The 24,450-nt window shown below is 39.1% G+C and overlaps 1 protein-coding gene across 4 annotated transcripts in view; it reads left to right on the top strand.

Moving 5' to 3' along the window:
* CLDN12 (claudin 12) overlaps positions 1-23,616 on the top strand; it is a 25,040-nt gene extending 1,424 nt beyond the window's left edge. For 2 of the 4 annotated variants that reach the window (XM_032253098.1, XM_032253099.1), the window contains exons 2-3: positions 1,529-1,618; positions 9,563-12,863. In XM_032253098.1, coding sequence (XP_032108989.1) covers positions 9,596-10,330 — 735 coding nt within the window. In that variant the 5' untranslated portion in view covers positions 1,529-1,618; positions 9,563-9,595 and the 3' untranslated portion in view covers positions 10,331-12,863. Of the gene's footprint in view, positions 1-1,528; positions 1,619-9,562; positions 12,864-19,605; positions 19,677-20,808 lie in introns of those variants that run through there. The other 2 variants (XR_004261246.1, XR_004261247.1) reach the window with 2 other exon arrangements.
* Positions 23,617-24,450: the final 834 nt, after the last annotated feature.

The following is a 24,450-nucleotide window of genomic DNA, read 5'->3' as shown; positions in this document are numbered from 1 at the left end:
GGCGGAGGGGGCGGAGGGGGCGGAGGGGGCGGAGGGGGCGGAGGGGGATGCGGATTACCCTAGAAGCTTGGTTCGCTTTACTCTCAGTTCTGTGTTCCCGGCCTTAGAAGGGGCCCATAGCCATGTTAGGGAAAGGTCAGACTTGGTGACCTCACTTAAAATGATTGCCCAAGGATTCTGTTGTGTGTTATTAATTGTAAAACTATTTCCTCTGACTTTGGAGTGAGCAATTATGCTTGATACCAAATCAAGAAACATTTAAGGCGGGGAGGGGTGGGGGGGACTTGATTGAAATCTCGGGAGCAGACAGTTGCAGAGAGTATTCTACATAATAATCATAATAGGGCCAGTGATGAACACCTCAATCCAGGAAACTCTCAGGCGCACATAATAATGAGTTTCCATTCCCATCCGACGTGTTTGAGAGAAATGGTATTTGAAGAGGAAGCAGCTAATGTTGAAAGTAGATATACAGAAGCAACTTTAAATGGTAGGTTGAGCCATTGGTGGAATTAATTTTTTTTTAAGCATTCTAGTTGCAAATTTCAGGATGCAGAATTCAGATCAACTTTGTCTGGTTTTGCTGTCAATGTCCTTTTTTGAAAATGTAAAATAACATTTCTTTTACTTCCAAGACAACTGCAGTCTTTCCTCGCCCTCCTTATCCTTTCACTGTAGTCGTGAAAATGACGTAAAACATTCATTAAATATCAATCATATATTTCCAAGACAGCAAAGTGTTTTTCATCCTCATTTCTCCTATATTCTTAAGTCACAATATGAGTTAATTGTTTTCCCATTTCTACATATTTTTCTATATTCTGTATATTTCTCATATATAATGCATGAATTAAGGAATAAACAGCCTTTTCATTTTTTTTTAATTGTTATTATTTGAGACAGAGTCTTGCTATGTTGTCCAGGCTGGAGTGCAGTGGCATGATCATGGCTCATTGTGGCCTAAACTCCTGGGCTCAGGTGATCCTCCCATGTCAGCCTCCCAAGAAGCTGGGACAACAGGTGTGCATCACCATACCTGGCTAATTCTCTCTCTCTCTTTTTTTCCTTTTTTTCTTTTGAGACAGAGTCTCCCTTTGTTGCTCAGACTGGAGTGCAGTGGTGCCATCTCGGCTCACTGTAATCTCCACTCACTGTAATTTCCACCTCCCAGGTTCAAGCAATTTTTGTGCCTTAGCTTTCCAAGTAGCTGGGTCTATAGGTGTGCGCCACAATGCCTGGCTAATTTTTGTATTTTTGGAAGAGACGAGGTTTTGCCATGTTGGCCAAGCTGGTCTTGAACTCCTGCTCAAGTGATCATCCCACCTCAGCTTCTTGAAGTGTTGGGATTACAGGTGTAGCCATGGCACCCCTGCTAAACTGCCTTTTTAAAAAAACGTACTGACCACCCTTTTTAGTATAACATTTCATTGGTTTTAGGTGATTGCTAATTATTCTAATCCATGGGAATTCAAGCAGAGTTTTTAGAGAAGTATTATGTTAATTTGGAGTATTTTTCCTGTTTCTTTAGGCTCAGATTATTGCTACTGTGTATTCAGAACTGCATGTGTTTCTTCTAAGTTGAATAAAGCTGTTTTGGAACTATCAGGTACCTCAACGGGTAAGTACATCCTTTGATTATATCTTATTTCCCTCCCTCCTGCTACCAATAATGGCCAATAATGATGCTTTTTTTTTCTCTTGTTCAACAAAATAAAAATATAGGGCAGTTCTCTCTTGTGAGTGCAATGATTGATGACCTACAGTTTCTAAGAAAACCAAAATTATAGGTAGAAGGAACTGTCAATGTTACCATTAAGAAATAAGTTAGGGTTGGGCATGGTGGCTCAGCCCTGTAATCCCAGCACTTTGAGAGGCTGAGGTGAAAGGATCCCTTGAGCCCAGGAGTTTGAGACCATCCTTGGCAACATAGTAAGATCCTGTCTGTATGAGAAAATTTTAAAAAATTGGCCAGGTGTGGTGGCACATGCCTATAGTCCCACCTACTCCAGAAGCTGAGGTGGAAGGATTGCTTGAGTCTGGGCGGTTGAGGCTGCAGTGAGCCATGATTGCGCCACTGCACTCCAGCCTGAGTGAGAAAGCCAGACCCTGTCTCAAAAAAAAAAAAAAAAAAAAAAAAAAAAAGCTAGCTGCTATTAGACATGTGTACCCTCATAACTATAACTCAGAATTGTGCTGTTGGGTCTGTGACTTCCTAAAGCTCTTAGCCACTGTTCCTGCACCAGCCTTCTTTAAACTCTATTCAAAACCATAGAAAATATATCATTTGAAAATATTTTTATTTGAAATTATGCCTTTGATAATATTTGTGTACCAAATTTTATCTGCTTTTCTGAAAGTCATGGTGGAACAGAGAGTCAAATGACAAATGTGAAGTGGTTATTTGAAATAGACTATATTTGATTCGGTCAGTATCTCCAAAGAGAATGATCTGTCCTTCTTGTTATATGACTAACCATCTGTAGCCATTTGCTCAGGGTCCAGAAGAAAAGTATGTTTCTAGTTGAAGAAAGTAAATAAGCCTGCTAATATAATCATTACTGACTTACATTTCTGACCATATTCTGCTTTACAAAGGACTTTGCTATTCATGATCTTACTACCTTGTGGGACATTTTACAGATGAAAAATTTGAGGGTCAGAGGACATAAGTGACTTGTCCAATTTGTAAATGATAGGTTATGATTGGCATTAAAGTCTTTGATCTCCTGGACAATACCAAGCAGCCTCCTAGATGGAAACAACAAACTCACTTATGTGTATATATGACCTAGCTCAAAGCTCTCATCCAGCTACTGCTTATGACTGCTTGTCAGATTTGTTAAAGTGTTTTTAGCCTTGCATGTTTTCCACAGTCCTTAATTAGGGATTTTCACATGGCAAAAAGATGTTAATTTTTTCCCCATTAAAAAACATATAAATTGTTTAGCTTTGATAAATATTAATTTGATATATTAACCACTCTTAAGAGAAGTACATCTAATTCATGCCATACCTATTAAGTTGAAAACAGAAGAATCAACACCGGAATAATTGACTTTTTTTTTTTTTTTTTTTTTCTTTCGAGACGGAGCCTCACTCTGTCACCCAGGCTGGAGTGCAGTGGTATGATCTCGGCTCACTGCAACCTCCGCCTCCTGGGTTCAAGTGATTCTCCTACCTCAGCATCCCAAGTAGCTGGAACTATAGGCACATGCCACCATACCCAGCTAATTTTTGTATTATTAGTAGAGATGGAGTTTCACCATATTGGCCCAGCTGGTCTCAAATTCCTGACCTTGTGATTTGCCCACCTCGGCCTCCCAAAGTGCTAGGATTATAGGCCATAAGTCACCGCACCTGACCAGGAATAATTGACTTTCTAATCATTGTTGAAGTTAGCCAATATTGCTAAACCTAGTTATTTATTTCTAGAAGCATAGTCTATATGTAAGTACCTAAGGATGGCCTCCTCTTTGCTAATCACAGGTTTCTGGGAGAAGGAAATGAGTGTTGTGTTATAAAATATTTTATAAAATGGGAGTCTTTTGGCCAAAAAGGAGCAGAAAGCAGGGGCACAGTCTAGAAGCAGTCTGGATGCATCGGAACGCAGAGTAGCGTGAATTCTCCCAAATGAAGTGAATGGAACTGAGACTAAATTTCTGTCCGTACTCTGACCAGAGTTATATAGAACCTCCATTTGTTTGTTCATTCATTCAACAAATAACTGAGTGCCTTTTATATGCCAGTATTGGACACAGTGAACAAAACAAAGGGATCTCTGTCCTGGAATGGGAAAGAAAACAACACTGAACAAGTAATTATAAGAATGATCACTGTTACAGAAAAAAAAGTGCAAAAGTGCTACCACAGCATATAACCATGGGCGGCGGGGGGGGCGGGTTTAAGGGTGAGCCTCTCTGGACACTAGAAGAATGAGTAAATATTAGCTAAGCAAAGAATAGGTTGGGATTAAGAAACTTCTAGGAGAAAGAAGAGCATGAGGGGAGACCCTTAACCAAATTAGAAAGTGGAAAATTTTGGAAGTTAAAAGAAAGGTGGTGTGGCTGCATAGACTATAGTGTGTAAGGTGGGAGAGTGGCACATATGAAGCTTGAGAATTTGGTAGGAATTAGATGGTGTAAGCTATGGGGAGGATTTAAAACTTTAGAGACTTTATTCTGTGGGAGATGCGAACTTATTGAATGGTAAGAAATTGAATGACAGATGAGGTTTCCATTTGAAAAAAATTATTCTGGATTAAAACTGGTTGGCACAGCACAAGAGTAGAGGTCTTTTTACCTCTGCAAGTATGAACAAATCCTAATCTGGAAGTCAGCATTATCTTTGTTTTAAAACATTAAACATATTCTTGCCCCCAAACTATCCTATAAAATGTTACTTCAGCCAGACACAGTGGCTTACTTTTGTAATCCCAGCCCTTTGAAAGGCTGAGGTGCGGGGATTGCTTGAGGCCAAGAGTTCAAGACTAGCTTGGGCAACATAGCAAGACCCCATCTCTACAGAAAACTTAAAAATTAGCCCATCATGGTGGCATGCAGCTATAATCCCAGCTACTCAGGAGGCTGAGGCAGGAGGATTACTTGAGCCCAGGATCTCAGCTCACTGAAATCTAGTGAGCTGTGATCATGCCCTGTTCTCCAGCTTGGGTGATAGAATAAGACCCTGTTTTAAAAGAAATTACTTTATCTTTCTGGTGGGATATATGACTTATCAAATCATAGGTATGTGAAATTAGGAACAGGACATAAAAAGTAAAGTAGCCAAAAGAAGTTACAAGGAGCTAGACATTAATTCCAGCATCAGGCTGAATTTTAGCTTAAGAATTAAGGTTAATAGTACTTTTCTTCTGAAAAAGTGCCATGGAATCCTTGTTGACTCTGTATAAGTCCTTTGTCTGTCCATGAGACCTGAGCTAAGAATGTTTCATCAAAGGCAATTTCAGAGGACCAATATAACACTTGTATTGATTTGATGCAGGAGATAGTTAAACGCATTTAATACTGAAATAAATATTGACCCACCTCTCTTCATTAATGTCATTTGATAGTCTATAGGCTAAGAATTATAGGAATTTATTTATTTTTCTTAAACATTTGTATTTTTGTAGAGATGGGGTCTTGCTATGTTGCCCAAGCTGGTCTCAAACCCCTGGGCTCAAGGTATCCTCTCACCAGAGCCTCCCAAAGTGCTGATATTATAGGCATGAGCCACAGCACCTGGCCTGGAATTTATTAATAATAGAGTTATACATCTTCATCTTGTTTCTCACTCCATTTACATTGCAGGAATCAGTATTACAAGGCAGTTTTATTGCAGAAATCTCAATTACATTGAAATTCCAAGTATTTCTATACTACTTCTGTTTTTCCTTGTTTGTTTGTTTTGAGACAGAGTCTTGCTCTGTTGCCCAGGCTAGAGTGCAGTGGTGCGATCTGGGTTCACTGCAACCTCCGCCTCCCAGGTTCAAGCCTCAGCGTCCCGAGTCACTGGGATTACCAACACGTGCCATCATGCCGGCTAGTTTTTGTATTTTTAGTAGAGATGGGGTTTCACCATGTTGACCAGGCTGGTCTCAAACTCCTGATTCAAGCGATCCACTCACCTTGGCTTCCCAAAGTGCTGGGATTACAGGCATGAGCCACTTCACCCAGCCAGTATACTACTTCTGAAAGCAAAAAGGAATTGTGATATATACCATGGAATACTATGCAGCCATAAAAAAGGATGAGTTCATGTCCTTTACAAGGACATGGATGAATCTGGAAACCATCATTCTCAGCAAACTGACACAAGAACAGAAAACCAAACACCCCATGTTCTCACTCATAAGTGGGTGTTAAACAATGAGAACACATGGACACAAGGAGGGGAACATCGCACACTGGGGTCTGTTGCAGGGTGGGGGGCTAGGGGAGGGATAGCAGGGGGTGGGGAGATTGGGGAGGGATAACATTAAGAGAAATACCTAATGTAGGTAATCGGGGGCTGGAGGCAGCAAACCACCATAGCATGTGTATACCTGTGTAACAATACTGCAAGCTCTACACATGTACCCCAGAACTTAAAGTGAAATAATAATAACAATATTCACCAAGAAAAAAAAAAGGAGGAATTCTGATTGCATTAGAACTTTGAGTGGGTTATCTGAAGTCTTCTGAAGCTTGAAAGAAACAGAGGGAACATTTTTCTTATGTAGTCACAACTTTAATCAAATCATTCTCCTTTATTTCTCAGTCGTTTAATCCTGGATGATAAATTTTATTTACTTATTCACATTGCTTAACACCTAACAATAATCACTTGATATGTAGTAATTATACAGTTGATTCACCCCCAGCACTTCGAATTTACATAAAACAGCCGATTGTTTCCACAAGTCTGTCTGTAAACACACTGGGAGCAAGGTCCAGATCTCAGTAGTCTTGGTGTCTTTCCAGGGCTTACCAGAGTGTTTTGCATGTGTTAGACACTCAGCACAACATAAGTACTTGTGGAATGAATGATTGCTTCTTAGTAATAGCTACTTCCTTGTACAGTTCTTCATTACTAGTGACCTTTATGAGTTACTGTGGTCTTTGTACAGACCCCACTACTCGTTTATTCAAATAATCCTAGAATGACTTGTGTGCCAGGCACACAAGTTGTATGGGAGAGATAGACAGGTGAATGAACAAAGACCACCAGAGAGCTGTATCCTAGAGCTTGGCATCTCTAGTAGCCTTTTCCAATGCAAACATTCTCAAATCTGTACTGGTTTCCATTTCTATACTAAGGTATTTGGTTGCTAGAATTAAGCAAAACAACTTTTTCCCCATTTGCATGAAAAAAAATACTGTAATTTGTCTTCCCCTTTCATAAAATTTTCTTAAACAGTTGCTACTTTTGATAATACTGATAGAAGGTGACATAATAAATAGTAAACTAACATTAATGGAAAAACTTGGAACCGTGTTTAACTTGAGGACTTTAAAAATGGTTACTTGTTCTTAAACTCTGATTTTACATTGTACATTTACATTTATATATGCTGTATGTGTATATTTGAATGTATGTATGTACACATAGGCATTTTTTTGGTTAGTAAAATTATTCTGGCTAGGGGCAGTTGCTTGTGCCTATAATCCCAACTTGTAATTTCAGCACTTTTGGAGGCCAAGGAAGGAAGATTGCTTGAGGCCAGGAGTTAGAGACCAGTCTGCCCAACATGGTGAAACCAAGTCTCTAAAAGAAAGCAAGAGAAAGGGAAGAAGAATTGTGAGGGTGGAAGGAGGAAGGCTGGGCGCAGTGGTTCACGCCTGTAATCTCAGTACTTTGGGAGGCTGAGGCGGGTGGATTACTTGAGCCCAGGAGTTTGAGACTACCCTGGGTTACATGACGAAACCCCATCTCTACAAAAAATTAAAAAATTAGCTGAACGTAGTGACATGTGCCTGTGGTCCCAGCTTCTCAGGAGGCTGAGATGTGAGGATCGCTTGAGCCTGGGAGGTCAAGGCTACAGTGAGCTATGATTGTGTCACTGCACTCTAGGCTGGGCAACAGAGTAAGACAGGTCACACACACACACACACACACACACACACACACACACACACATACACACACACACACACACAGACACACACAAATTATTCCTGTATTATATGACTGGATTAAATATACAAATAACATTGTTTTCTTTTTTTCTTCTCTTTTCTTTTTTTTTTTTTTTGGTGAGATGGAGTCTCTGTTGCCAGGCCAGAGTGCAGGGGTGAGATCTCTGCTCACTGCAACCTCCACATCCCAGGATCAAGTGATTCTCCTGCCTCAGCCTCCTGAGTAGCTGGGCCTACAGGCATGTGCCACCATGCCCAGCTAATTTTTGTATTTTTAGTAGAGATGGGGTTTCCCCATGTTGGTCAGGATGGTCTCGATCTCTTGACCTTGTGATCCATGTGCCTCGACCTTCCAAAGTGCTGGGATTATAGGCATAAACCACTTTATAAAACAAATAACACTGTTTTATAAAGAACATTTTGCCCTCCCACTGGAATTCATATGAGAATCACATTCTAAGCCAGCTTCCTAGCATTTTGGTCATAATTGTCTTTCTGATCCTGAAAGCTTGGAAACAGAACTTCACCGTCTCATAATATTTGATTCTCAAAGGATGATGGAACTGTATTCAGAAATAAAAATTATTCTCAACCTTGCCCCTTCACATCCTCTGACCAAAAAAAGTAAATGAGCTACCTTATTGAAGTAGTCTGCTCTGTTACCTCATAGTTGGCATTATAGAAGGCAGAGAAAGCTCTACTTTGAGAGTAAATATCAGACCCTTGAGGAAATTAAAGCTGAATAAAATGCTAGCTTTTTATAGTTTGTTATATACAGAAAAAGAATATGGCCTTTTAATTTGGAAGGAAAGAAAGGTTTTTCTTGTTTTTCTTGTAATAGCCTTAGTAGAAATAGGTTGTCATTACTTCAAAAATGTTTGCATTCATCTTATGTGAACAGCAGTAGTAGTAGCCAACAAATGCTATAGATTTCCCTGAAAAGCACTTGGGTTATCTTGAATCAACAAGGAAGTAGTTAAGCAGAATAATTTCAGGGACCTTTGTTCTCATCTTTTCATTTGACTGACTCATTGGAGATGAGCTCATTTACTTTTTATAATTTCCTAGTGTGCCTAGTACATAGGAATGAGATCCGTTTGCTTTTTTCTTAGTTAACGTTCAGTGAATGTTCTTTGAACTACTTTGATATACCAACCACTGAGTTGGGTCACTGAATGCAAAGAAGTAGTTAACACTTGGATATAGCATTTATTGTGTTCTAGACACGTTTTAAGCTCTTGACATATTATCATCTCATTGGACCCACAGAACAATGCTGTGATGTTGGGACTCTTATTTTTTCCATTTCACAGATGAAGAAAATGAGGCAGGGAAGTTCTGTATCTGGCCCAACATCAGTGGGCTAGTAAGTGAGGAGACAGGGATTAGAATCCAGACAGTCTGGCTAAGAGTTGACTCTCAACCATTCTCCTGTCCTATAGTGCTTCTTTCCCTACACCATTCCCTTTTATGAGCCTTCTTCACCCCTGCTATATGAACATTTGAGCCTGAATTTGTGGTGTTTGTAGCTAACTGATGACTGATGAGTGAGCCCTTGCAATACGAGTGCCTGACACATGCAGAATGATTGATATATGTGTGATGAAAGAACAATTATTGACAGACAGGAAGATTGAAGGCATGATTGTAAGAGACTTTAACATTATCTTGGTTGTTTTTAAATAGTGAAGAAAAATACTGATGGCTAAAGATTTTATTGTTCCATGACCCAGTCAGTAATAACCAAATGTGTGTGCACCTGTGCTCTGAGGTCACACACACTCATGCATTTATATACCCTTATATTGTACAGAGAGGAAACAAGGGGGAGACTTTTCCTCTTTGCATTGACATTTCATCATTAGATGTGTTGCCAGTTGGCACCACCCTTCCTTCTCTGTTCTCCTATTGTCCCCTCACAATTTGTCCTCTTGTGTGTCACCTCCTAGTCTGACTGACAGCACTCCACAAGCTTGCCTGCCATGGGCTGTCGGGATGTCCACGCAGCCACAGTCCTTTCCTTCCTGTGTGGAATTGCTTCAGTAGCAGGCCTCTTTGCAGGGACTCTGCTTCCCAACTGGAGAAAATTACGATTGATCACATTCAACAGAAATGAGAAGAACCTGACTGTTTACACAGGCCTGTGGGTGAAATGTGCCCGGTATGATGGGAGCAGTGATTGCCTGATGTACGACACTACTTGGTACTCATCAGTTGACCAGCTGGACCTGCGTGTCCTCCAGTTTGCCCTACCCCTCAGCATGCTGATCGCAATGGGTGCCCTGCTGCTCTGCCTGATTGGAATGTGCAACACTGCCTTCAGGTCCTCGGTACCCAACATCAAACTGGCCAAGTGTCTGGTCAATAGTGCAGGTTGCCACCTGGTGGCTGGGCTGCTGTTTTTCCTGGCAGGTACTGTGAGCCTCTCCCCATCTATCTGGGTCTTCTTTTATAACATCCATCTGAACAAGAAGTTTGAGCCAGTCTTTTCGTTTGACTATGCAGTGTATGTCACTATTGCTAGTGCTGGGGGCCTGTTTATGACTTCCCTTATACTGTTTATTTGGTATTGTACATGCAAATCTTTGCCTTCTCCTTTCTGGCAACCACTGTATTCCCATCCACCCAGTATGCATACTTATTCACAGCCTTATTCAGCACGCTCTCGCCTCTCTGCCATTGAAATTGACATTCCAGTAGTTTCACACACCACTTAATGGGGAAATAGTTAATTGTTAAAACTTCTTGTAGCCTCACATTCCCCTTGTGCAAGGAGCTCTTTTGGACCTGTATACATTTTCCTTTGTTTTTGACCAGTCATTGAAGCCAAATTTGTATGTCCTGGTAGAATGAAGTGCTGCTAGTTTTTATGAGAAGTACGTTATATTAAATGTGAATTTTTTATTTTGCTTCTTATACTGGAAGAAATTTTAGCCTTCATATTGATATCTAATCAATTATTTAAGTCGGAAAGGCCTGCATCACAATTGAGGTGATTTAGAGGAACATGTTAAAGAATGTTGGTTAACAGAAACTCTTGTATACAGTCTTCATGAACATTTCAGTGTGTATTTTTCTTTTTCTACAATACCTTTAACTGCAAAAAAAGAAGCAGTTTCAAATATAAGAAATTTATTTCAGGCAAAGGTAATATTTTAATAGTAGTCAATAATCTAGCTTAAGGTTGTAACTCTTCTCTTTTGGGGCTAATTGTATGAATAGGTGTCAGTATGTTGAAAATTACTTTTGTGGGTTTCTTCTACCTCATGCCAGTGTTTCAAAGTAAACTGTATTTTGAATGATGTTAGAATAAGACTAACATTCTAAATATCTACTACTTATAAATGACATGTAACAATTTTAACATTAATGATTCCATAAATTACATTATTGGGATTAAACTGTGCTTTATGACAGGTTAGTATTTCCTCCATGAAAATCCTTTTTTGGAGATATCATTCGTCAAGCAGTACTCATGCCCATATACAATCTCTTACTGGCTAAGAGAAATAAATAAAAGGGCCATAATAGTTTGTTCTCTTTCACACATAATTTAGTATGGGACAAGAAGTCTGTTCTTCAGTGACTACACTAGAGATTTACTCTGGTAATTGCCTTTTGAGTTATGGGTGAAGTAAGGTATGGCCTTATCATAACCTTGATTCATTCACCCTTGATTAATTTCCCACCCCCATCACTGATTATTTCCTTGAGCATATATCTCTGCCTAACACTTTAGTAGGTGCTATAGAGGATACGTGAGAAGTATGAGATTGGTCCCATCCAGTAAGACATTTTAATAGAGAAGATCAAAATGTTACCTGACAGTTGGGGAACAGTCTAACTTCATTGGCAGTTGGCCTTAACTTCTTAATCATTAATCCAGGAATATATTTCAACCAGAAACGCGAATTTCTGGCAAACAGACAAATTGTACAATACCAACAATATCCTGGACCTTGAAATTCTGTTTACTTCAGTCCATTGTATCCTTAAGGCACCTGTGTTAGCCTAGATTTTGTAATAACAGTCTTTTATGAGAATGAGCAAAGTGGTAGAGAAATTAAATTGTTCCCTCTCCACTTCTGAAAGTATGATGATGTATTAAGGAAGGAGGAGTTATTAAAAATATCTCTTCTGATGAGGTAACAATTAGATGAAACCATGTTAAAACTGAGATGAACACTTAGAAATTCAGGGATATTGGGTCTTTAGCCTTATGAATTTGAGCTGCTTATTTAATTGGTGTAATTTGCTACATATTAGTACTATATTCATAAGGATTTTTTATTAATCATTACAGATTTTACAAACAGTTGTATGGTAAACAGATTATTATACTTTTTGCAAATCTAAATATGAGTCTAGATAGTATTTGTGTAGATGTATTTGGTACTTTCTCCCCTAATTCCAATACTAGTTTATATATATAGCAAATAAATCTAGTTGTATACATTTTTAAATACCATCAGTAGAAAGCACACAACCCTATGTTTTTTTTAGTTAATAGCTTCTGATTTCTTTCACTTTTCACTTTTCTCAGATGTAGCGGAGTCTTGATCATTTTAAGACAATGGTGGGTAGAATTTTGAGATTATTATTACTTTTCCCTTTTTGTTAATTAATTTCAGTCCTCTCTCACTATGCTTTTGTCCAGAAGGATCAAGAATTCTACCATCCCCTGGGTCTTTGTGTATAAACAATGTTAAAGAAAGGTGGACACAGCTATTAAGATATTAGACAGATTTTTTAGTCCGTGGGATTGTACATATAAACATTAAGCTTTCCTATAAGAATCTTTTGGCTTTGTAATCTTTAGTTTCAAATTGGTATTTATTATGGATTCACTAGACAAACAGCTGTTTCTTTATTGTCTTTTTCCTTTAGTGTTTCTGATTTGCTATCAGTAGCTATTTTTAAAGCAATCAAAGGAAAATAATTATTTACAGTTTTTGAAGTCACTTTTGAGCCTTCATCAAGCTCTCATTGTGACGGGAGGGATACCTTTTGTTGTTAAAAGCCAATTAATGTTAAAGGCCTTTTATAGAAGCCAACTTGGAAAACAACTTTAAATGTGGATGTATCAGACTTGATTTATCCAGCCATGGGAGAGAAAACAAACCTAAGTTTACTTTACTTGTACATACACACTACGATGGATAGTATGTTTGCTGTAAACTACAATGTAAAACCTCAATAAAAGTGCACTGTACTTCTTGATGTTTATTAAAAGATGATGTATTTTTACAAGTTTCTGCTTCTGTTTTTTTCCTCAGTGTTTTAGGTGAAATATTTTGAGAAATGTTTCTCGAATGTGTATAAATTGAAAAAGACATTTTCATTTAAAGCCCTAAAACATATGAACTGGAAGGCCGGGTGCAGTGGCTCACGCCTATAATCCCAGCACTTTAGGAGGCTGAGGCAGGTGGATCACTTGAGGTCAGGCACTTGAGACTATCCTGGCCAACATGGCAAAACCCTGTCTGTACTAAAAATACAAAAAATTAGCCAGGCATGGTGGTGCATGCCTGTAATCCCAGCTACTCAAGTGGGTAAGGCACAATAATTGCTTGAACATGGGAGGTGGAGGATGCAGTGAGCTACGATCATGCCACTGCATTCCAGCCTGGGTGATGGAGACTCCGTCTCAAAAAAGGAACTAGAAAGGAATTAGAAAACGTCAAATTATTATCATACAAGCGTCAAGACCCTTTATCCATTTCTAAAAATAGTCCAAGTGATCCTGTGGTCCTAACAGTTCACTGGGCTTTTGTCGTTGTTTTGTTTTTTAAACGGTCCACAAAGAAACAATGAAGTTGTGGGCCAGATTTGTCTCATCAATGGAGTTTTCTTAGCCCATGATCTTAGAGACTGGGAATTTGGTTCTCAAACAGTTAAGTAGAGGGAACTGTCCATACTCTTCAAAGCTCGAGGTTACCAGAAGTGGTCCTGACAGGCATGTCACCTCAACATTTCTGAAACCTGTGATGAACATGTAGTCTTAGATTACACCTGTGTTGGGACAGTTCTTACACTTCTCACTGAAACATGTTGCTCTGATAGCATTAGGTGGTCAAGCCATATATTGCACTGGAAATCAGAAGCTACTTCAAACTGGGTTACACTAAAGCACAACAGTCCATTTTGGACTGTTCTGCAGGTTCACGTGGGTGAATAAATGGTAGAGGAACCATTCATGCTAACCAAGTTCACAGGAGACTGGTTTACCAACCAGAAGTGAGAAATACATGTTACTTGGAACCCTCATACACAGCTAGTTTTATCCAAGACCCAGCACACCTTACTCTGCCAAAAAGTGAGGAAATGCTCAAAGAATCATGGGAGCTTATCAAATTTCACAGGAGCCAGATTGAAGGTGCTCCCATTGGCCAAATGTGGGACATTTGAAAAATCAAAATAAATGATAGTAATGGCTCTTTCTTTTTCTTTTTTTGAGACAGAGTCTTGCTCTCTCGCCTAGGCTGTAGTGCAGTGGCGAGATCTTGGCTCACTGCAACCTCTGCCTCAGCCTCCCAAGTAGCTGGGATTACAGGTTTGTGCCACTACACCTAACTAATTTTTGTATATTTAGTAGAGATAGGGTTTTACCATCTTGACCAGGCTGGCTTGAACTACTGACCTTGTGATCCACCAGCCTTGGCCTCCCACAGTGTTGGGATTACAGGCATGAGCCACCACACTCGGCCCGAAAAGCTCTTTCTTATAGTAAAATACCAAATAATAAGTAGAGAAAAAAAAATGAGAAAAACATCAATGGAAATAAAACTAGTTGAATTTTTTCCGAGAAGCAGGATATTTACTTAGTCTGAAAGTACAAAATGGCTTATTAATTTCAGAAAGGAAAATAACATTATAGTGGATAAACTCGGCAACCTTAGCTGAGTGATCAGGTTTATCACCAATAACAAGAAAAAGCAACATCATGCACTTCATGATGTGATGCAAGGAGAAGGCTACAATATTTCTGAGGTATTGCCTGAGTCTAATCTTGTTGGTCCCATTTTTTTCTTTTCATTTCCTTCTCTATCCTGATCTCATATCTCTTCATTTTTATAAAAATGCATAAAGACGTAGTCCTATCTCCAAAACTTTTTATAAAATAAACTCTTTTAGGAGAGATTTTAAAGAATTTGTGTCAGAATTCTGTCCTGAAAAACTAAAAAGTCCCTGCAGAAGAGTTGTAAATCAAAGTCACAGAACCACAGGACTGGATGGGAACTTAGTTAGCTGTTCCATTTCTGTTGGTTAGCAATGTCTTCAATCTGAAAACATACTCATGTTACCCCACACACACGAGAGGAGCGTTTCCAGGAGAGGCTCATCCCCCCCGACCTGCCGGGTGCTCCTTATCCCTCCAGCCCAGGAAGCTTCTGCGTCAGTGCCATAGCATGCAAGAGAGCCCTTTCAGCCTCACTGCAGGACTGTGGAACTTGGGAAGAAAAAGCACATCTATAGCATAGCCTGCCTAGTGTTCATAACCAAATATCTAAATCCGCTATTAATGGGAAATTTGGGTTGGTTGGTTTTATTTTGTTTCAAAATATACCAACTTTTCAGACTGTTCTATAAAAAATTGTATTCAGGCCGGGTGCGGTGGCGCACACCTGTAATCCCAGCACTTTGGGAGGCTGAGGCAGGTGAATCATGAGGTCAGGAGTTCAAGACCAGCCTGACCTAGATGGCGAAACCCTGTCTCTACTAAAAGTTACAGAAAAATTAGCCAGACGCAGTGGCACGTGCCTGTAATCCCAGCTACTACTCAAGGGGCTGAGGCAGGAGAATTGCTTGAGCCTGGGAGATGGACATTGCAGCAAGCCAAGATCGTGCCACTGCACTCCAAGCTGGGTGACAGAGCAAGACTGTCTCAAACACACACACACACACCCCACACTGTAGTCAGCAAATTTTTGGGACGATAGTGAGATGTTGGATGAGAAGAAAAGAACATTTTTCTTATATGAAAAACCCAGTGCGACTAGACCTCTTAGCAAAAGTATAGTAATCATGGTTTGGGGATGATCTTATTAACCAAAATCCTCTTTAGAAAGATGAAACATAAACTCATATCTCCAGGATTTTGCTTTATAGGAAAAAAGGCACAGCTTCTCATTAAAAGAAAAAACGTTATTGATACTTTATATAATACCTAGTGGTCTTGTTCCAAGATTCATTCTTAAATTGTTGAAAGTGAATCCAGTAAACAAATCTAGATAACTCACTTAAATTTTTAAATAATTTCTACTTTTCTCTCCATGCCTCCTTTCTTGACCTCACTTTCAAAAAAATAATCTTGTGGTGTGGAAGATCCAGGTGGCAGTTTGTCACCAGGAGGCTGCTGCAAGGGACCTACCAGGCCCTGGTAGCCCTCCTCTGGGGTGAGCCCATCTTCACCTTTGCTGGCCATGTGGATGAGGACGGAGACTCAGCTGGTCCCTTGTGTTCCAGAACTGCTAACCTGCTTCTCTGGCTGCTTCTGCTTTAAGAGCTCAAAGGCAGCAGTGGAGTGCTGGAGTCAAGTAGTACAGGGCCACAAGAGCCAGTGTGTATATCTTTCCCCAATCCCCCGACCTATCACATCATATTGGTTGCTTGGAAATGGCCATGGTGAAAGTATTTATGCTCTAGAAATTGTTATACAAGTTAGGGCTTTGCTTTGCCTTTTCCTGAGGGCTGATTGTTAAACATTTACTGGCACACTGCTGCTCAGGCAAGACTCGTTTGCTGAGGTTCAGGTTAGCTAATGAGGAAATGAGGAATCATAGCAATACTGAGAGTTGTAAAACTTTATCTGTGATAAAGGGGCTATCTGAAATAGCCTCTTAACAGGTTTCTCTGTCTCCAATATTGCTCTGTCTCCAACCCTACCACAAATTTATCCTATAGGCTAGGATTCAGAATGATCCTAATAAAATGCAACTGAGGCTGGGTGCTGTGGCTCACAGCTGTAATCCCAGCACTTTGAGAGGCTGAGGCAGGTGGATCACCCGAGTTGAGGAGTTCAAGACCAGCCTGGCCAACATGGCGAAACCCCATCTCTACTAAAAATACAAAAATTAGCCAGGTGTGGTGGCATGCATCTGTAGTCCCAGCTACTTGGGAGGCAGAAGGCAGGAGAATTGCTTGAACCCGGGAGGCGGAGGTTGCAGTGAGCCAAGATCTCACCATGGTACTCCAGCCTGGGTGACAGAGCGAGACTCCATCTTGGAGAAGAAAAAAAAATGCAACTGATACCTAGTCTCTCCTATACTTAAATAATTTGGCAGCTACATCTTAGTATAAGCATAGAGACATGAGTTGTTTAGAAGAATTTTTTTCAATGTGCCCAGAGATGATGAGACAGCTGGTAATTATTGATATTAACAATATCTCACAAGATGAATGTGTAAAAAAAAAAAAAAGTGAATTTAATAATAACAGAATATCTCTTTTCCATGACTAAATTGGTCACATTCCTTATTCAAGAAATATCTGTTTCCTCTATTATTCATTATTATAGAAAGAGTGGCATGATGAATATGGTAGCTAGCCTCTAAGATGGACCCGGTGATCTTGCTTCTTGGTGTTCACACCCTGTGTATTCCCTTCTCCCACTGAGCACCCCCTACTGGTAACTCCCTCCCTGTGTTACCAGTGGGATTTTGCAGAAATGATGGTGTGTGAACTTTTAGGTCATAAAAGACATAGCTTCTGTTTTGTTCTCTCTGGGGTAAGCCAGCCACAATATTGTGAGGACATACACAGATGTAGGATTAACGTAGGAAAAGCTGCCAACAATCTGTACCAAATTGCCACCCATATGAGAGAGCTATCTTGGAAGTGAATTTCCCTAACCCCAACCAAACCTTTAGATGACTGCAAAACTGGCCAATGTCTTGAATGCAACCAGAGTGAGAGACTGAAAACCAGCATCACTCAGTTAAGTCCTCACACCTTCTTGACCCACACAAATTGGATGAAACAATGCTTATTGTTGTCTTAAGCTGCTAAATTTTGGGCTGTTTTGTTATGCAGCAGTAGATAACTAATGCAAAAAGCATAGAGCAGATTCAGGGGATCGATCCAGTATTTATTTCTATGCTAAGAGTATTGTGAGCTTTCCTTGCTCCATATCAGAAAAGCTCTTTCTCATGATCTCAGATTCCCTAGGAAGATGCTGACTATTGCTATAATGTGGTGAAACAACTTAATCTGAAGGGATTAGTGCAGATTAAGTTAGGGAGAAAGGAAGATCTGAGCTTAGATTGAGAGCAGAGTTATTTCTAATTTTGGTTAGGTATGAATGGCCACTGTTGTTACCAAAGCAATAAACTGAATGCTGGTCATACATGAGGTTCGGAATAGAAGATAAACACATTTGCAATCAAATTAATCTGGTACACATAGTGGTTATGTTAGCAGGAACAAATAAACCAATCCTATAAAAGATATATTATCTGTTAGTTTTTATCCAACTAACCAATTGTATCTAGAGCCAACCCTTTAAGAAGATACAACTTATTGTTTCTCAGGTGGGAAAGGAAATTGCTGATTCCAAGGCATTAGAGAGTTGAAGTGATGCCTCCCTCTAGTAGCAGTAGAACACTACAGCGTATTCCTTCTGCTATAGCACTGCAGGGTAACCAGAGTTAACAATTTTATTGTATGTTTTCCAATAGTGAAGAGAAGATTTTGAATGTTCCCAACCGAAAGAAATGATAAATGTTTGAGGTGATGGGTATGCTAATTGCCCTGATTTTGTCATTACACATTGTACACATGTGCGGAATAGCACACTGTACCCCATAAACATGTATGATTATTATATGTCAATTAAAATAATAATAAATAGCAAGATAACCTGTGGCAGTGGTTGGTGACATAAGGGTTGGGAGAAGGAAGTTGAATTGTACTGAATAATGATAAGAAATATAATAATAATAAAGTATACTGCATAGCAATAAACAAATGGCAAGATAACAGCCTGTAAGCAGTGGTTGTGAGATAAGAGTTGGGAGAAGGAAGCTGAATTGTACTGACATTTCAGTATAGTGAATTTAATCTGATTGTTTTCCCAACATTTGGCTAAATCTGATGGCTTTAGACTTTTCAAGGGAAGCAGCTTAAGGACATTGAGCTTCTTGGGTGGGAATAAAAGAGATTCGTGGAAGAAAATGTGACTAATGTGAAGGAATGGATGGCTCTTGCCCGTCTACTGTTTTCAGGCTTATTCCCTCCCCTCTCAGCCTGCACAACTTGTCAGGCACTAAGGTTGAGAAAGCCATAAAATGCTAGTGGAATAAGGAGGCACTGTTGAGTTCCCCCCACAATGGCAGTGGACTTAAGTTAGCTTTGGCAGGGAACAGAGCAGGAATTAAGGAAGTCCTAACACCCTGTGGCAAATGAGAGTTACCTAGTTCGACTTCAAATGAAATTCTGTGCCCTTAGGAGTGACCATAAAAGAATGATGAACAAAAATTCAATTTATTCACAGAACAAAAGCATGTCAGTGTTAAGGAAATAAAGGAATTAAAATTTTAAAGATGTTTCACAGAGAAAAAAATGGCAAAAAAAATTGTCTTATCCTTATTTTTTACTTAAAATCCCTGCATTGTCAATCACATATCAAGATACCGGCAGCCTGTCTTTCTATGTTTTTATATTTGTTTTTGTTTCCACAGATGCCTCTGAAATCTTTGTTAGAGGCAAAGGCACTCAGACTGCCCAGAGAGATTATGTTTCCACTGTGGCATAGACACAGATCATACCAAGGACAAATAGAAGCATTCCCCTTTATACTGCCCCAACTCCTGCAGGATCTGTGCTTTTAGCTGTCATGGTGATATGAGGGCAGGGCCAGCTTAACAGGCATGAGGCCTATGCGGTCACAGAGAATGTGGCACTCAGAAGTGCCCTGCTCCTGTTTTAATATTCTGTGGTTGCTGTCTTGAAATTCGTAATTTTTGAACAAGAGACCCTGCATTTCATTTTTCAGTGGGCTCCACAGAGTATGCAGCTCATCCTGTGTGAAGGTGCTCGGGGGAAGGCAACACACCAGCTTTGGAGGTAGGCAGGCTTGCAATTCCATCTAAACTGCCTCTTAATACATAGTAGGAAAATTATCCTCTGAACTTCAGATTTTCCTCTGCAATGAGGACAATGCTGTCTACCTATTAGTGTTATTATTGTGAGGATTAGATATTGTTGTGAAGGAATGAAGGTAAAGCATCTAGAACAGTTCACCTGGCTTCACCACAATTATTCATAAAAGCCAAGTCTGTATATTGGATCCCAATTGATGTTAGTGCTGGTCATAAGAATAAGAAAAATGTGTTTTCTTTAGAAAAGTGGCTCTCTTACATTTTACAGGAAGCTATAGACTTACATTGCCATGGCTATCACTTTTGCCAGGATTCTCATGGCTTCTTATTGCAGTTTCAGCCAAAGTGAAGACTAAGAAAATTAACAATCCTGTTAAATATTAGCTACATCTTGTAAGGTAGTTGTTTTTAATGATTCCAAAGCAGAAACAAGGAAGTCAATGAATTTTCCCAATTCTTTTAAGAAGATATTAATGTGACTAACATACACAATTTAAAATACATGATGCCCTTTCTGATAGCCTGGAGCAAAGAATGTTTCCACTGTTCTCACTCTCAAAGCAGCAGGTCTATTCCAGCCCTGAAATAGCTGCAGTCAGAGAAACTTGCTTCCTTGTTTATTAATTCCAAAGGTTGAATGATATTGGAGCGCCAATTTACCAAACCCAAACCAAATTGTAAGTACTACCTTGATGGGCTGAAGTAGGCCCCATTGTAGGAAGAGGATAGGGAGCTAAGACAGGCCTTGACATTACACAGGGTTAAGATTATGTACCTCAAAACCAATGTTCATAACACTGTTTCTAAATAGTCTATTCTTATTATTCATTGTAGTTATTTTCTGTAAAGTAGCCATGTATGCTGAATAAGCCAGCACTGAACCATTGTTCCTAGAAGAGATACAGAGTTAAGTCATAATCTCTACTCACAACATTTTTGTCAATTGGCCAGCACAAAATCTTGTTTTATGAGTGTTTCTGTTTACAGGCACTTTATTTAATGTATATTCTTGATTCATTAACATTGAACTCATAACCAATAGCAGTATAACGCATGCCTAAAGGAAGCTTATGTAATACACATTTTTTCCCTATAAGGCACATCACAGTCTTCTCCTGCTTGGGAACACTAAGACAGCACTTCCAAACTGTGCTTGGGGGCCATTGTAAACAACAGAATCACCAACAAAAAGTACAAAAACATGAAAACCATGACATTTGTTTTCAGTATGAGAGCTGAAATGAAGACAGAGTATCTCCATCTTAGACCTCAACTGGGAACATGCACATCAGACCATTCAAGTTTTCTGTGGCTCTGCGCATGTCCAAGAGTGGCCATGAAGCACAGTGAGTATTGATTTGGGAGCTACAAATACATTTTTTTAGTAAGCAGGCAAATTTGCAAATGCGGAATCAGCAAATAGTGAAGATCAACTGGAAGTTGATACATGGAAGTTAAGAGGAACTGATTCCACTATCTTCGTAGACTTGCAGAGAAAACAAATCCAGATTGGGGATTTGTTTGTTTGGTTAAGAGATGCACATGCATGTGACATTGGGCAGTATCTCTCATATTGTTTGCAAGTAGGATGCAGCAGAGATCACATGAAGTCAGAAGAACTGAGATTTCTGTCATTTCAGGTCTTTGTCTTACTAGCTGGGCAACTTTTAGTAGGTGTCTGGAACTCCCTGTTTCTCGGTTTCCACATCTGTTAGTTGAGAACAGTAATATTCATCTTTCCAAGTGTGATTGTGAGCGTGCAGTGGGTTTTCTTTAAGTTCTGGCTTACTGTTACCTAATTTAGGGGCTAGGATTGAAGAGGATAATCAGTTGTCATATTGTGTATTAGAATATTCCTTTGTATATGGTTTGTCTCCCTAGAAAAAAAAAAAGCAGATGCCAAGTCCATACTAATATTTGGATTTGGGTAATGATCATGTTTTCATTCGAAATGCATTATGAATCCAAGGGGATAGAATATAAACTTAAGAATTTTCTGGTAAAACTGGCCATCCTAATTAAGATAAAGTAAGTAAATCCGTAGTTTTAAGGCCTACACCCACTTCTACTAGGATTTTAAGAGCAAAATAGGAATGAGAAATAACAACTTATAATATGATAGTCTCAAAGGAAGGGCCCAATGAAAAGTTGGCTTCACTGTGTTGGACAGGACCTGGGGTAGGTAGAGGAGACACATTAAAAAGACACAACCCTCAGCCCAGCCTGGAACTACTACACTGTTCTTCCTCCATGTTAAAGACACCACCCTAACCTTTCAATTCTAGGGCAGGCAATATGGAATGTACACATGTGGGTCACAGGCCAGGAAGAACCATTTATACTTCATCAGTTACCCTCCATGTCCACCCTGTGGAGACGTGTGCCAGAGCTGTAAGTGTTCTGCTCCCAGACCAGGGATGGGGGAGAGGGCACTGGGCACTTATGCAATTCTATCTTTTTAGATAAAAATTTGTCCACAAACTTAATAGACTTACTTTCCTCATTTTGAAATGCCTAAGGCTAAAGAATATATAATTTAGTTCATTTAGATAGACAAAAAAAAAAAGTTATATCAACACAAAAAATAATTCTTCATGAAAAAATAAAATAACATGTAAACCTGCTTTAAAAATTGTAGAATGCTTCATGGACAGATAATATTAGGACTTGATGGGTGTCTATAAATAACATACATATACACACAATGGAATACTATTCAGCCCTAAAAAGGATGAAATGTCTTTTGCAGCAACATGATGGAACGGAGGTCATTATTTTAAATAAAACAGGTAAGACACAGAAAGTCAAATCCCACATGTTCTCACTTATAAGTGGGAGCTAAATAATGTGTACATGTGGTTATAGAGTATGGAATAGTAGGTAATAGAGACTCAGAAGGGTGAGGGAGTGGAAGGGGGTTGAATGGTGAGAAATTACTTAATGGGCACAATATACATCATTTGGTTGTTGGATACCCTAAAATCCCTGACTTTACCGCTACAACATCTATCTGTGTAACAAAATTACCCTTGTACCTCATAAATTCATATACATAGTAAATACTCTTACACATGTCACTCTGTTCATACAATTCTTTCAAATGGAAGATGTCTAAAAAACAGTTATGTCTTCAGGTTTCGTATTCTACATCTTCTTTCACCAAGATGAGGTCTTTTCCATCCTGTTAATCATCATTATTTAATTCATCTCGATATAAAACTAAATTAATGATCGACTATTGCTAAATGTTATCACCTAACACAGTTGATTCACTTTCCTGTTTAATCTGTACCTCCTGCTTTTTTCTTTAAGAAATTCTTATTTTATGGTCAAATATTTATTTAGCTCTATGTCTACATGCAATTCTTATATTTGAAACTTCTTAATCAGAAACTGAATGTAGATTTGATTTGAATGCTTGCTTTAGTGCTTAGTTTATTACGAGTACAGGAACAAAAATAAGTAATATCTGGTGTTTCCTCCCTCATATGCTTGTGATGATTTATTTTATAACAAAGTATGCAGTTCTATATGACAGCATAGGGAAGTATCTGTGATTATGTGGATTTTGATAAGCTGAATGTTATCTAGGGCCTTAGGTTTTCTCATGTTTTCATATTTCTCAGTAGTAAGATCACACTGAGGTGTGTCATTTTAGCTTAAGTGACACCAAAGTGGACACCAGAGCCCAGACTAAAGTCACCTCTTCCTAGTGTGCTGTCACCCACCCTGTCCCTTTTCCTGGGCATCTGTCTATTTTATTCACCGTGGGCCTGGTTCTTGTTTAAAACCCAACAAATTTTTAAAACAATTCAGCTTGAGGGGGTTACTCCATCAGAGATATTTTACAGTTTAAAATGCCACTGCTATAAGGATGGCTGAAGCCAAAGTTTTTTTAAAGCTATATAAAAAAATAAACTCCCCCACAATGAATCTTCAGTGGTGGAATTTCAGGCAGGTGGGATTCTCTGAAGCCTGCGTTCCCTGGAAGCCCCCAGATCACACCATATGAACCTACCCAATTTTAGCACTTTTAAGAGCCTAAGGCCTCAGGAAAGCATATGAAAACTCACTGAGATTTCTTTATGATTATCTAAAAGGCATTTTGAAGATCACTTTGTGATGTGGCAAACTGTCCTTGTTATAGAGTTGTGCTGAGTGGTATGTATAACCACCACTTATTTTAATGTGAAGGACTGCATAACAAAAGATCTTTCCAATTTCCAAATTTGATTTATACACCTGATTATAGTTTTATTTCTGTGGAACAATCGTGACATCTAGTGGCTAACCTAAATAATGCCAGGGAATGGTTTCATATGCTACTTTCCTTAGCTAAATTCTCTGAAATATGAGAACGTGCTATTCAAATACTATAAAAAATACCCTTGTACACATATCTTTATATACTTAATTATATTGGATAAAGATGGAGAAGGAGAGTTCCTGAGTGAGAAGATATGTGTATTTAGAATGTTGATATTGCCAATTCACCCTCCCAAGAAGGTTGTACCAATTTGAACTTCTGTATTTCTTCACATCCTCCCAACAATGAGTATTATCAAATATGTTAATTTTTGTTTTAGTCTTTATTTCTTAATGAATGAGACAGCTTATCTTTTTATGGCTCCACTACCACATCCTCCCCAACATTTTCCTCCTTCTTTCTTTGTTTTTTATTTTGTTTGGCCATTTGTATTTATTTATCAATGAAGTGCCAATATACATATTTATCCCAT

Source organism: Sapajus apella, unplaced genomic scaffold, assembly GCF_009761245.1.
Source record: "Sapajus apella isolate SASKATOON/1434 unplaced genomic scaffold, GSC_monkey_1.0 scaffold81, whole genome shotgun sequence".
NCBI lineage: Eukaryota > Metazoa > Chordata > Mammalia > Primates > Cebidae > Sapajus > Sapajus apella.
The sequence above is the reverse complement of the archived record's forward strand: the minus strand, read 5'-3'. Positions and strand labels throughout refer to the sequence as shown.